Genomic DNA, 12,570 nt, shown 5'->3' with positions numbered 1-12,570 from the left:
GTCACCCCTCCTCAGCACAGTGGCTCCATCCTCAGGACAGGGTTCAACCTGACCATTCCCGTAACTGGCGATGGAGCAAGCTACTCAAACTCCTTGGAACAGGTTTCCCACTTTTCTGAAGCATCTGCCAGGAAGTCAGGATTGAGCAAGGCAGAATGAGCATCAGGATGGCATGGCACTCAACCTCCAAGACCGCCTTTGCCGCGAGGACGCTTACGCCCCTCGCACAAGGCGAGTCTCTGGCAGAACAGTGGTGCCAGGGACAGACCGCACTCGGAAGCAGTGTCACCCGGGTACTCTCGCCGAGGAGCACACACGACTCTGGCCCGCCTGCTAGGACTCGGCCCCGCTCCTGGCCAGCCCTCTGGAAGTGGGGAGCCGGCAGGGGCTGAGGAAGAGCAGGGGAGGGTGGAGAGGCTCTACCTTGATGGTGGGGATGAAGGCGGTGGAGAGGTAGGAGCAGAGGCGGGGGGGCAGGGCCAGCTTGCTGACGTCCTTGTCCTCCCGCAGGGCGCTGGCGACGGCCTGCCGGCACAGCAGCTGCAGGCTGCACACGCGGTGCTCCACACGCACCACATACAGGGCCGGTCCTGAAGCCATCAGCAGCCGCGAGTCCCGGTGTCCCCAGCAGATGGAGACTATGGGGCGCTGCCAGGAAGTGAGGGAGGCGACACTCAGGTTCTGCTCTTGCGGTAAAGCACAGGAGGTCATGCATGGGTGTGTCAAGCAAAATAAAGTGACCTAATAGTTGCCGAGAATATTGGTTTTGAAAAGTATAATAGACAATGAAATACTACATCACAGAAGTTCACTATTTTCATTGGAAAATAGTCAGGTCCCCAGGCCAGAACACAAAGCACTGGAATGGTTTTGTGAAGTTCTTTTACGTGTATTATCTCATTTGATTTGGTACCGTAAAACCTAACTTAGCTCTGTATAATGATGTCTCTGCCAGAAGATGCGCTTAGCCTGGGGTACAGTAACCCACATTCTTACTGAACTCTGGTTATCTGGATCCCCAAGAAACCAGTGGTTGTTCCTGTGGCTTGGGGAGGTGGTGAGGAGGCAGACCAGATGGCCCTTCCCTTCGGTCCTGACAAGGAGCATTTCAGAGTGAAATCGATGCTGGTCCGGGTCACATGCTGTGTGACCTGGGGACTCATCTACAATCCCGGGATGTCTTGCATGTTCTCAGGAGTAAAATGGGAGCTGTGAGGATTAAAGGAGAGGGAAGATGCCAGAGGTACTTCCGAGACCTATCATAGGCTATAACCCACAGTCCCTGAATCACGGTTCCCCTTGGCTACGGGCCAGAAGAAGAAAACAGAAAGCTCCCCGGGGAGAGGACAGTGGTGGGGGGACACACAGTTCCTGTGGTGGCTGCTCCAGGGGGCTGGGACCACCACCACTGCTTTAAAGGCATGCTAATTCCAAATATGCAAGTCAGAAACTAGTTATATTGAAAAAACTCCAAGGCTCCAGGGTGCCAACTAAGTAAGATCCACCAAGAAAGGAGGCGGAGGCGGAGGGCTGTGACGGGGAGCTGCGGGAGAATCGGTTCATTCCTGTTCAGCTGGATGGGGCTCTAATTTAGTAAGGTCTTGGGGGGCTGGAAAGATCAGAAGTGGGGTGTCAGATCTGTTATAGGAGTGACAGGAGCAGAATTTTCACAGCACTTCAGTGACAAACATCAAGATAAAAGGAACAGATGAAGACACTTGCTTAAAATAGCCTCCAGGGTCAGCTAATCCTGGTTTCAACTTCAAAACAAAATGCAAGGCTGGAGATACTCCATCTTCTCTTTCCATCTCTGTGAGTCCAGGCAGTGCAGGTTGGGACCCCAGCCGCGACCCCCTGGAGGAGGACCACGGAGCCTGGAACTCAAGTGTGCAGGCCTCCAGATACTTCCAGATGAGCCTCCTTACAAGAGGATCCCACAAGTGGGGCAGACCTCACAGAGTAAGCCGTAATCACTACCGGAGACAAAGCAGATAACACACACAAAATACACAAAAAATTCCTTTGCTATCATCAATCCCAGAAGTGCAGGTTATACATTTGTCCTCCTGTCCCCTCTGTCCTTCTGCCTTCTGCTTTTCATAGTAGCAGTTAAAACATGTTTTGGGAGGATCTTACATAAAATTATCATATGATAAGTATGTATCTCATATCTTTGTATAAAAGAACTTAAACCACTTAACACAGACTTTCAAAGTGGACGAAAATTCTCTCTCTCACAGCCTCACAAGCACATACAGCAGCCCATTTAGTCCTTTCAGTTCTGCCATGGAGGTATCATTACTTTCATCTACCTTGCCAGAAGCCCAGGAGCCCGGCGCTTGGAGAGGCTAAGCTACAGCGAGTACCCAGGAGAGCCACGGTTCTCGCCCACTTCCTTCAGCCCCACAGCTGTGCTCCTTACCCGGGTGCTCCCTCCTCTCCTGTCCATATACCACACCGGCCTAAAGAATGCCAAATGCCCCACAAACAAACTGAACTGTCAGTCGCGAAGTAAGAGACCCAAATTGTCCCCGTAATCCATTCGGTCAAGGCAATTTGACTCCGAAACAAACCGGACAACATGTCTGCAGAAGAGGCAAACAGGAGAAGAAACAGGCTGTGTCATTAGCAAATGGACAATGACCAGAATGATTCGCTACGGCAGAAAAGAATCTGCAGGTCACGTGGGCCCGAAAGTGGGGATAAATTAGCCAAGAAGTGCTGTTATGTGCACAAGACAGCAAGAGACAGCCTGTCTGGAAGGTGAGGAAGGACCGTGCTCCCGTTCTGCACATGATATCCACTAAGACAGACTTCTCCGCAAGGAGGACTCATAGGGCGGGAAAGAGTGAAAACCAGAACCCAGAGCAAAGGGCGGGAGGTAAGCGGCCTGAGGACGTGATACCTACGGAGTCTCAAAGGGGGAACTGTTATCCGGAGCAAGGTTACCGGGAAGTACCAAGAATACCAACAGGGATTTATAGCACAGCGTTTGGGGTGAGCATGCACTTACTTGTCCACATCAGTGATTGTCTGTTTCAGTAAAGAGGGGAACACATGCTCATATAAGTTATTTTTTCAGCATATACTCCACGTAGGATGATAAAGTAGCAAAATAAATACTGGTACCTTTCTACACTAAATTTTAAGGCTATAACAGAAAAATAAAGAATTTACAGATAGTGAGAGCTGATCTTCTTGCCTGAAGGTTTTAAGGTCTCTCTGATGTGGGGAAATTGATTATTGTAATTCCCATTGAGTGGAGGAGGGCGGCAGTGGGGCCATGACCTCAGGATACCTCTAAGTCCTGTAAGCCTGTACAAAGACTATACTATGTATTTGAAAGTTGCTAAGAGACACTGTATCTTAAATGTTTTTCCCACAAAAAAGAAATGATAATTATGTGTTGTGAGGGAGGTGTTAGTGAATCTCATGATGCAATCCTACCGCAATACACAAGTGTATCAAATCCACACTTGAATACTTGAAATTTACAGAACCTTCATATCAACTCAACAGAGCTGGAAATCAACAAATAAGAAACCACACAGGAAATCCTTTTATACCTCTCTAAATACTTTTATACTGTTTTTATATGTCATCTTACTTTTCTAAAGTCTCATTTCCTTTTGGTGCCAAATTTCCTGTGCTGTTTATGGGTAGTTCAGCCCACAAAGCCCTCCCTACAAATGTCCTATTGTTTTGGAAAGAACAAGACTCAAAGTGGAGGTATGCGCACATGCCCGCAGACATGGGGTGTGGGGTGTCTCGATTCAGCTGCCTCCCAATCAGTGCTTTCTGCCCTCCGTCCCCTAGGATCCGCAGTGCCAGCAGAGAACGAATCCACGGCCTGCCTGCCCAAAGCCCTCACCCACAGAGCGCCGTCCTAAGAACTGCCCACCAGCCAGGACTCGCGACAGAAGAGAAACATACCGAATGGTTAATTCCAGTAAACCTGGAACAAGATAAGGGTGCACACTAACACAACTCCCACAGATGAATGCTTTTGTTTGAACAGCTGCTATCTGCTAGGGAAAAACTCAGCTGTAAATCTGTGGACTTAATCTCTCTCTCAAATCACACAAAATGACTATTTTTAGAACCAATGGCTAGAACTGTGAAGTTGGTAACATTCAAATCTTAATTTGTGTAGGGAAGCTCACATACTTTGCATGTCTAAATCCAAGGCAAAAGGACAAGAAAATGAGCTACATTTCAGGGAGCATTAGTGTGGTAGAAATCGAGTGCTTTGGTGAGTTTGATGGAACAAGGAGAGGTATTGCTCAGCTGCAGAGAGAGGCTGCTCGTATGGAGGTTTGGTGAGCGGCTAACACAGTCAGGTTGTCCTCTCAAGGATCTCCCTGTCTCGTTGTCTGATGCTGAGCCACGTGAGGGTGGCAGGGTAGTCTGCTCCTCGGACTTCCTCGGCTACAGCTCATGGATTGTATTAATAAATGGCTGGTTTCAGCCCCTCTGGCACATGAAGACAAGCTACATTCCTCCCAACCTTACCTCCTGCTGCTATACAATACACACCACACACTCATCCAGTCAGTTATTCAGGTAACTGTTAATTGTATACAATGGGTAAGACGCGTTCTAGGTGTTGGGGCCTGATACTGAATAAAATAAATTCCCTGGGGCGCCTGGGTGGCTCAGATGGTTAAGCGTCTGCCTTCGGCTCAGGTCATGATCTCAGGGTCCTGGGATCGAGTCCTGCATCGGGCTCCCTGCTCCTTGGGAGCCTGCTTCTCCCTCTGCTTCTCTCTCTCTCTGTCTCTGTCTCTTGTGAATAAATAAATAAAAAATCTTTAAAAATAAATAAATAAATAAATAAATTCCCTGCCCTTATGGAGCGGACACTCTGAGGTGGGACAGGAGAGAGATGCGTGTCTTAGTCCCTCCGAGGAGGACTACCTGCTCATGTCAGGTTGTGAAGAAGGGCAGGAAAAGGGGCTTGAGAAAGAGTGAGGGGGTCACTTCAGACAGAGGGGAGCAGAGAGGGCTGCTCCAACGAGGCAGTTTCGGCAGCGGCCTGACTCAGCTGGAGTTTATTTAAATTTTAAAACACTGACAGCTTCCTCACCGTATTGCTATTTTTATATCTGCAGTGAGTTGCATGGAGTCCTCTAAAAATTTAAGAGGAATAAAAAACAAGATGTTCTTTCCATATTAAAGATAAGCTGCTCAAGCAAGATCAAAGACAACAGACAACAAAAGAGTCAAAGCCAGCTGTCCCAAGAGAGGGACCACGAGGCTGTCTGAACCCACAGTTTCTGGCCGATGAGGGCCCAGGGCTGAGGACTAGGGATGTGGACCACTGACGCGTCCGATCCTGTAGGTGTCAGAGGGCCCTCCTGGCCTCCCACAGTCACTGCAGCTCCGCCCCTCCCTTCTGCAGCTCCCCTAAGAAGGTAGGATGATTTCTGTCTTAGAGGAAATACACTTCAAACGTCTAATATTTGAAGAGGATGTCTAATGTTTGTACAAGTGTGTACAAAGGGAATGTCTAATGTTTGTACAAGTGTGTACAAAGAAAAAGCCTTCTACAACAGTTCACTTTTAAATAGACCAAGTTGGGTGAGTGGTCACCATCAAACTATATTGGCTGGAGCCATGGACAGTTTTGAATGTTAAGCCATAATGATTTGGCCACTAAGGTGCAGTAGTAAAAGCTAGCTCAGCATCCAGGCACCCACATCTCGGTTTTAAAAGAACATACCATTCTTGTATTCTGAAAGCAGACAACCTCAGGAAGTACCTCATCTATTTATAGCAAACGGGGGAGAAAGCACTCTTGTGGCAGCTTCGTAAGAATAGGTACAGTGAGTCCTCAACAAAGGGGGGCAATATATACCTTTGCTAATGGACACTTCTGGAGTACAGAGTCAATGACCATAAATGCAATCTCTCATTTCATTTCTTGTTTCCACACCACCTCTTCCTCTCCCTTCTCTCTTAATTTTTTATCCAGATATCTTATATTAACAACTGAAACTTACATAAGTTGACCACTCCAACATGACTTTCATGCAAAAAACATTCATAAAGCTAAAACAAAACCAACCAACCAACCAATCAAAACCCCAGACCCAAATTACTTAAGTCTGTGAACTTCCAGGTAATGCTAACTCTAAAAATCCGCTGTCAGATTAACAGATATGCAATTACATATAGCTGGTCACAGAAACAGCTAATGAGGTAAATTACAGAATTTTCTTTCTTTTTTTTTTTTAATTCATGAAAGACAGAGCGAGAGAGAAAGGCAGAGGGAGAAGCAGGCTCCCAAGGAGCAGGGAGCCCGATGCGGAACTCGATCCCAGGACCCTGAGATCATGACCTGAGCTGAAGGCAGACGCTTAACCATCTGAGCCACCCAGGCGCCCAAATTACAGAATTTTCAATTACAACAGGTAGAAAGTAAAGGAAAACAAATTGCAGTATATTTCCTTATAAGAGCTTCAGCCATTAGCATTGCTGTTATGAGTAAATCAGGACAATCAATTTTAAAGCTGAGGCTGCCACAAGTTTGTGCCCAGCAACGGCTTTGTACACAACCTACAATCCAATTAACTTGGAAATAAATTATCCAATCTAAATTGCCTTTAGTTCTTTCTATAAACAGCCCAATAAATTTCCTAACTTCCTTCCTGCTATAAAAATGTCCCTTCCTTTGGACAACTTGAATAGCATAGCACAGATAACCTGTGATTTTTTTTTTTTAAAGATTTTATTTATTTATTTGAGAGAGAGAGAATGAGAGACAGAGAGCACGAGAGGGAAGAGGGCAGAGGGGGAAGCAGACCCCCTGCCGAGCAGGGAGCCCGATGTGGGACTCGATCCGGGGACTCCAGGATCATGACCTGAGCCGAAGGCAGTCGCTTAACCAACTGAGCCACCCAGGCGCCCCAGATAACCTGTGATTTTAGAATCATTACAGAAGAAAGTTAGGATGGTGCCACCTACAATTAATGTTGTACTTGATTTTTAATAGCATCATAATTTAACTTTATATTAATGAGGCAATTTTTTCAATGGTTGAAACATCCTCAAATGAAAAAAAGAATAATTTATTAAAATGCTGAGATGCTAGATGGATATTTTTCCCAAAAGGAAGATCAGCTAAGCTCTCTTCTTGTCCCTGAGCCCCAAACAGTTAAAATTCAAGACCTATGTTAGTTTCACATTATAGTTGATGAAAACGTCTGCAGTGATTGAGGTCACTGAGCCTCTACCATATTCTAGGCACAATGACGATCAGGGAAATGAAGAAAATGTGATCTTTGACTTCAAGAAGATAAGACAAGTAGACAGAAAAGTATAATAATTATCAGAAGTATCAAACATCCCAAGGGGATGCTTCACAGAGAAGAGGGGTTGCAATCATTGGCAGATTTACAAAAGGATGTGACTGTGCTGGCATTAAGGAGGATGGACTTCCCCACGCTGACATGGCGGGGAAGGACATTCCTTGTAGAAGGAACAGAATGCCAGCAGGAGGGGCGCCCTGAGTCAGACAGAATAGTGGACAATGCTGAATTTACCTGCAGTGTGGTACAGCACTGCAACTCACAAATATTCTAATAAATGTAAAAGCCTTACTAACTCAGAAAGGGCTGCAAATTCCCATCCTCTCCTACTTGCCTTTCAGTGAGGCTAGGGACAGAAAGTCAGCATGATATCTGACTGGAAGGCACAGAGCCTACAGGTTCAAACTGTCAACAGAAAGAATTACAGAAAGTATATGTTGACAACTTGTCCACCCATCAATCATACCAAGCAAATATTTACTGAGTACCTACTATTTTGCAGGGCTGCAGTTTCAGTTTTGTAAGATGAAAAAATTCTGGAGATTGATTAAACAATAATGTAATATAGTTCATGCTATTGAAATGTACACTTAAAAATGATTTAAAATGGTAAAATTTATGTCATGTGTATTTTTTCACAAATAAAAAAAAGATATATTTAAATAATGAATGTTTATATCTAATTACAAATTTCCCCAAATCTGGTATACCTGCCTCTTAGAGCTGAGTAAGGTTAGGATGTAAATCTCTAATGTGTTATCACCCCTGTCAATCCTCAACTCACTGGCAGACCCATCTCCACTACACCCATCTGAGAATTTCGTCCTCCATGACAGCTGATCCAGACCAGAAGTGAACTGGTCTAAAGATCTCTGGGAAATAAAAACAAACAGGAAAGGGCTACCTGTGCATCTTTCCTAAATATCTTTAAACTTTTTTACCTACTGTTTAATAATTTGGTTCAGATGTAAAAGTACATTGTTGGCATAAAAAAACATAAAATCAGAGCAAATAAATGAAGATTCAGCACACACTTCTGTAAGTTTCTAACTTCTACCTGGGACTGATGATAAACACCAGCTCACTCTGCTTACTCACTGTCCACTCTTTTGAGTGGGGAATGTAATAAAGTATTCTGGTTAAAGGCAAAAACTTGTTCCTCTCTTATTTTTTCTGGTTTATACTCCATAATTTAATTAAGGTCAATGAGAGATTAAAATCTGTTGAAGATAATTACAGTAAGCATACCCAAGTCTCGGTATTTCACAGAGCTTGGGGAGCATACTAACACAGTGAAGGTCTGACACACATCCTTACTTGTACAAGCGTGTCCAGAGTAAAGATGTGCTCCCCGCGGACATTGTAGAACTTGACCATGGCACTCTTCAGAAGAGGGCCGTTGGGGAGGTCACCAAGCTGGGTCTGCCGTTCCATACCAGCGACAGCCAGGAGGTCTCCCTGGGTGCACCACTGGGCCACCACCTCTGAAATCACAAAGAAGACGGTCAGCACGACGACATGATCCTCCCTGAACTTACACTGTTTAGAAAACAGCTGCTGAGCAAATATAAGGTGGCTCTTCCCCTTTTTCTCACGAAGACAACAGCTACCCATTTCTCTGACGACAATACAGACTCTATTTAAACAGGAGTCTATTACCTGGATGGGGACTGCAGATCCCCTGAAACACAACCCTACCAGGTAAAAGCACATATGCTGAAGCCGGCCTGTTAAATATCTAACTCCAAAATCAGCAAGACTCTGAGAGCACAGGTAAGATGACCAGACTTAGGACTGTCCATCTACTGCTTGTGCCCCCATGCCCAGCGACAACTCCAGGAGTTTACAGATGCAAAAAGTAGGTCAAGAGCAAAGTCGAGGTTTACATTCATTTGATTTCTGTGCACTCTTGGGCAGATAAAGTTCAGATAAAGGACATATCTGCATATGAGGCCCCTGACTTTTATTCCACGTTGGGAGTTGTGGGGGCTTAGAAAAGAAGATAAACACTTCTGGTGGATGGGAGTGTTTTCAGAAATTTTCACCCTAGAGATGTGACGCCCACCTACAAACCATTCCATACCTGTAAGAAATGGCTATGAAATGGTTTGTCTAATCCCAACGTGAGCAATTTACTTATTCTGGCTGGTCAAACAAGCTACTCATACTAGTAAGATCTACAGCATAGCTCTTTCCCATTAAGACCGAGAGCCCTATCTGGCTCATCCAGAGATTGTTGAAATCCACAACTCAGAGGCCTCTCTGAGCAAGGCTGGCTGGAGCCTGAAGGTCCTTGGTCACGACAGGATGCATGTCAGAGCCAGGTCTAGAAGCCAGCAGCACCTGGGCCTCAGCAGGTCACACGCGACCACCGCCGCTTTCCCTTCGTCATGGGCAGTGCTGATTCTGACGTAAAGAACAGCGTGTTCCGGGGCACCTGGGTGGCCCAGTCATTAAGCATCTGCCTTCGGCTCAGGTCAGGATCCCAGGGTCCTGGGATCAAGCCCCACATCAGGCTCCCTGCTCGGCGGGAAGCCTGCTTCTCCCTCTCCCACTCCCCCTGCTTGTGTTCCCTCTCTCGCTGTGTCTCTCCCTGTCAAATAAATAAATAAAATCTTTAAAAAAAAAACAAAAAAAAAAAAACCAGTGCGTTCTGAGGTCACCAGTGCTCCCTGACTTCCTCAGAAGACCCAACAGTGGTCCTTGGCACAAGACGGCTCTCTGGACCTGGGAAGAGAGAGCTTGAGCATCAAGTGAGCCACCAACAGGAGCCAGAGACGGAGGGAGCAGAGGGCTGAGTGAAGGCAGTTACAGATAACTCCGAAGTGAAAAAAACTCTACACTAGGATAAGGAAGCAAGGATACAGAAACCTAGACGTGGTCAGGACAGAACCTTTCCTGTCCTAGAAAGTTCTTATAAGCTATGCCCATCTTATGTTAGACTAGAAAATAATCCCCAATACTTTTGCCCAATCTTTTAGTAATAATTTTATAATTTTTAAACCTTTAAAATTTTTTTTTAAAACATAAGGCAGGGAAAGATGGGGCGCCTGGGTGGCTCAGTTGGTTAAAGCGTCTGCCTTTGGTTTGGGTCATGATCCTGGGATCGAGCCCAGCGTCAGGCTCCCTGCTCAGCAGGGAGTCTGCTTCTCCCTCTGCCTGCCACCCCCCCCTTCTTGTGCTCTCTTTCTCTGTCAAATAAATAAATAAATCTTTAAAAATAAAATATAAGCCAGAAAGAATGAACTAACGCTTTACTTAGTAATCCTTTTTTCACTTTTCCTGAAGTTCTTAGCACAGAGTCTGTCTCTAGGGATGTAGGGAGTTCCGAGACACAAAAGAAGCCCATCCTCCTGAAGTACCAATTTTTCTTGGTGATTTTTTTTTAAGGTAATCTCTACACTCAACATGGGGCTCAAACTCACAACCCCGAGATTAAGAGTCTCATGCTTTACCGGCTGAACCAGCCAGGCACCCCTTCCTTGATGATTTTGAGGTGTTTGTGGAGTTTTGGTCTCTTAAACATCATACACAGAGAAAAAATTAACATAGTACCACTATTCTACTTTATCCAGACAATCTTATGGATCTTTTTTGGTAAAAGCCTGGAGGGTCAAAATTTTACATGTATTAAGCAATGAGAAAATTCAGTGCTTTTGTGTTAACAAGAGCCACTCATGTGGTATTAGCGCTGGATCGAAAAGAGGCAGCCAAGTATTAGTGGAGAAAGAATAGTGCTCTTACCAAACACCACAAGTACTCAAGCTGCTGGCTAGAAGTCTGAGATTCACAGGGGCCTCTGTCCCTTGGATGTCCATGTTGATGATTTGCCTTTTTACTAATCCTTAGATACATGTGTACTTGCATTTGTGTACATGGATTGTGTGTTGAGAGGGAGAAAGTGAGTATGTGCACAAAGTAGGAAACTGTGTGATGGTAAAATGACACGTACATTTTTTTCTTTAATAACAGTGCTTCTGGTGAACATACTAAGGACCGAACATCAGCATGTACTCAGTGAGGATGATGGGTACAACCTCTACCAGCCTGAACTACAGGAGTAGACAGGACCATTGACCAAAACCACTCTACCTCAAAATCAGAACCACCTCTTGACTTTCTCAGTGTGTTCTATGAAGTGACAAAAAGAGGAAATTCTGTAAAACAAAGAAACAAAGCCTAGAGGTTTAAATTCTTTGATTTTTAAGACAAATGTGAGGTGAAATGAGCAGTGCCTTTGAGAGCTTGCTTTACTACAAGAGAGGAACTGGTTAGATCAGAGAATTTCTGAGCTCATCACTGAACTGTTTTTCCTTGAAGGGTAGCAGAATATGCCACTTTGAAATACGCCACACTGGCATAAAAACTAGTTTGAGCTAAAGGCAATTGAGAAGCAACAGATACAAAAAAAAAACCTCTCCCCCTCCTCCCTATTTGCCAAAAAGCAGGATGTAAATTTGGGAAGGCCGCACTCCCCCACCACACTCTCTCATCAGGAAGGACAGAAGTTAATCACTGGAGACATCTCTAGACCCTTATCAGCCCACAGATAGCACCAGGAGAATCTACATGACAAACTTCAGGAAGGAGCCCTATCTTCCATTAGACGCCCATATGTTTACCTTCCCACAATCTGCTGCCCTAGAAACTTCAAGTCCTTTCCCTTTGTCTTGTCACTTCTCCAAAAACATATTATTCTTTTGTTAACATGCTATATGAGCCCAAGTTCTACCCCTTTGAATTACTTCCACAGGTAAATGCAATGCACACGTTAAATACTTTTTCTCTCATCAATCTGTCTTTTGTCAGTCTAACTTATAGGGCCCCAGTCAGAGAACCTAAGATTTCTAAAGGAAAAAGTCTTTCCTCCCCTACATTGTCAAGGAAGAGTATCGTAACAACAAAGGGTAAAAACCCCAAATAAGGTAAACTAATTTATCGTTCACCATGTGATAAACATAAGTCCCCAAAGTTGGGATACCCTGCATACTTTTCCTCAAGGCAGAATTTCCTCAGCAAACATCTGCAAAGCAAAATTACCCACCACCCTATGAATCTGCAATGAAAATGAAGTTTGATAGTTTGGAGAAGAGGCTGGTCATGGGGACTATGAGCTCTTTGGCATTCTATGTTCTTTTGCAATGACACAAATTACAGTGATGGTGATAAATTAGAAAATATCATGAGTCATGTTAATTCACTGGAAAAGTTCTCTGATATTTCTTTTGAAACAGTAACAAAGATGAGACCCTTTCAGTCC

The 12,570-nt window shown here is 44.9% G+C and overlaps 1 protein-coding gene across 3 annotated transcripts in view; it reads right to left on the bottom strand.

Annotated features, from left to right (window-relative positions):
• The window catches only part of LOC118001793 (tubby-related protein 4), a 238,822-nt gene that overhangs the window by 25,430 nt on the left and 200,822 nt on the right, over positions 1-12,570 (bottom strand). For all 3 annotated transcript variants that reach the window (XM_034991941.1, XM_034991940.1, XM_034991939.1), the window contains 2 exons: positions 8,628-8,794; positions 424-648 (listed from right to left, as the gene is read on the bottom strand). In XM_034991941.1, the coding sequence (XP_034847832.1) occupies positions 424-648; positions 8,628-8,794 (392 nt within the window). The remainder of the gene's footprint in view (positions 1-423; positions 649-8,627; positions 8,795-12,570) is intronic.

This window comes from Mirounga leonina, unplaced genomic scaffold, assembly GCF_011800145.1.
Source record: "Mirounga leonina isolate KUSES-001 unplaced genomic scaffold, KU_Mleo_1.0 Mir_54, whole genome shotgun sequence".
NCBI classification, from domain to species: domain Eukaryota; kingdom Metazoa; phylum Chordata; class Mammalia; order Carnivora; family Phocidae; genus Mirounga; species Mirounga leonina.
This window is presented reverse-complemented; position numbering and strand designations above follow the sequence as displayed.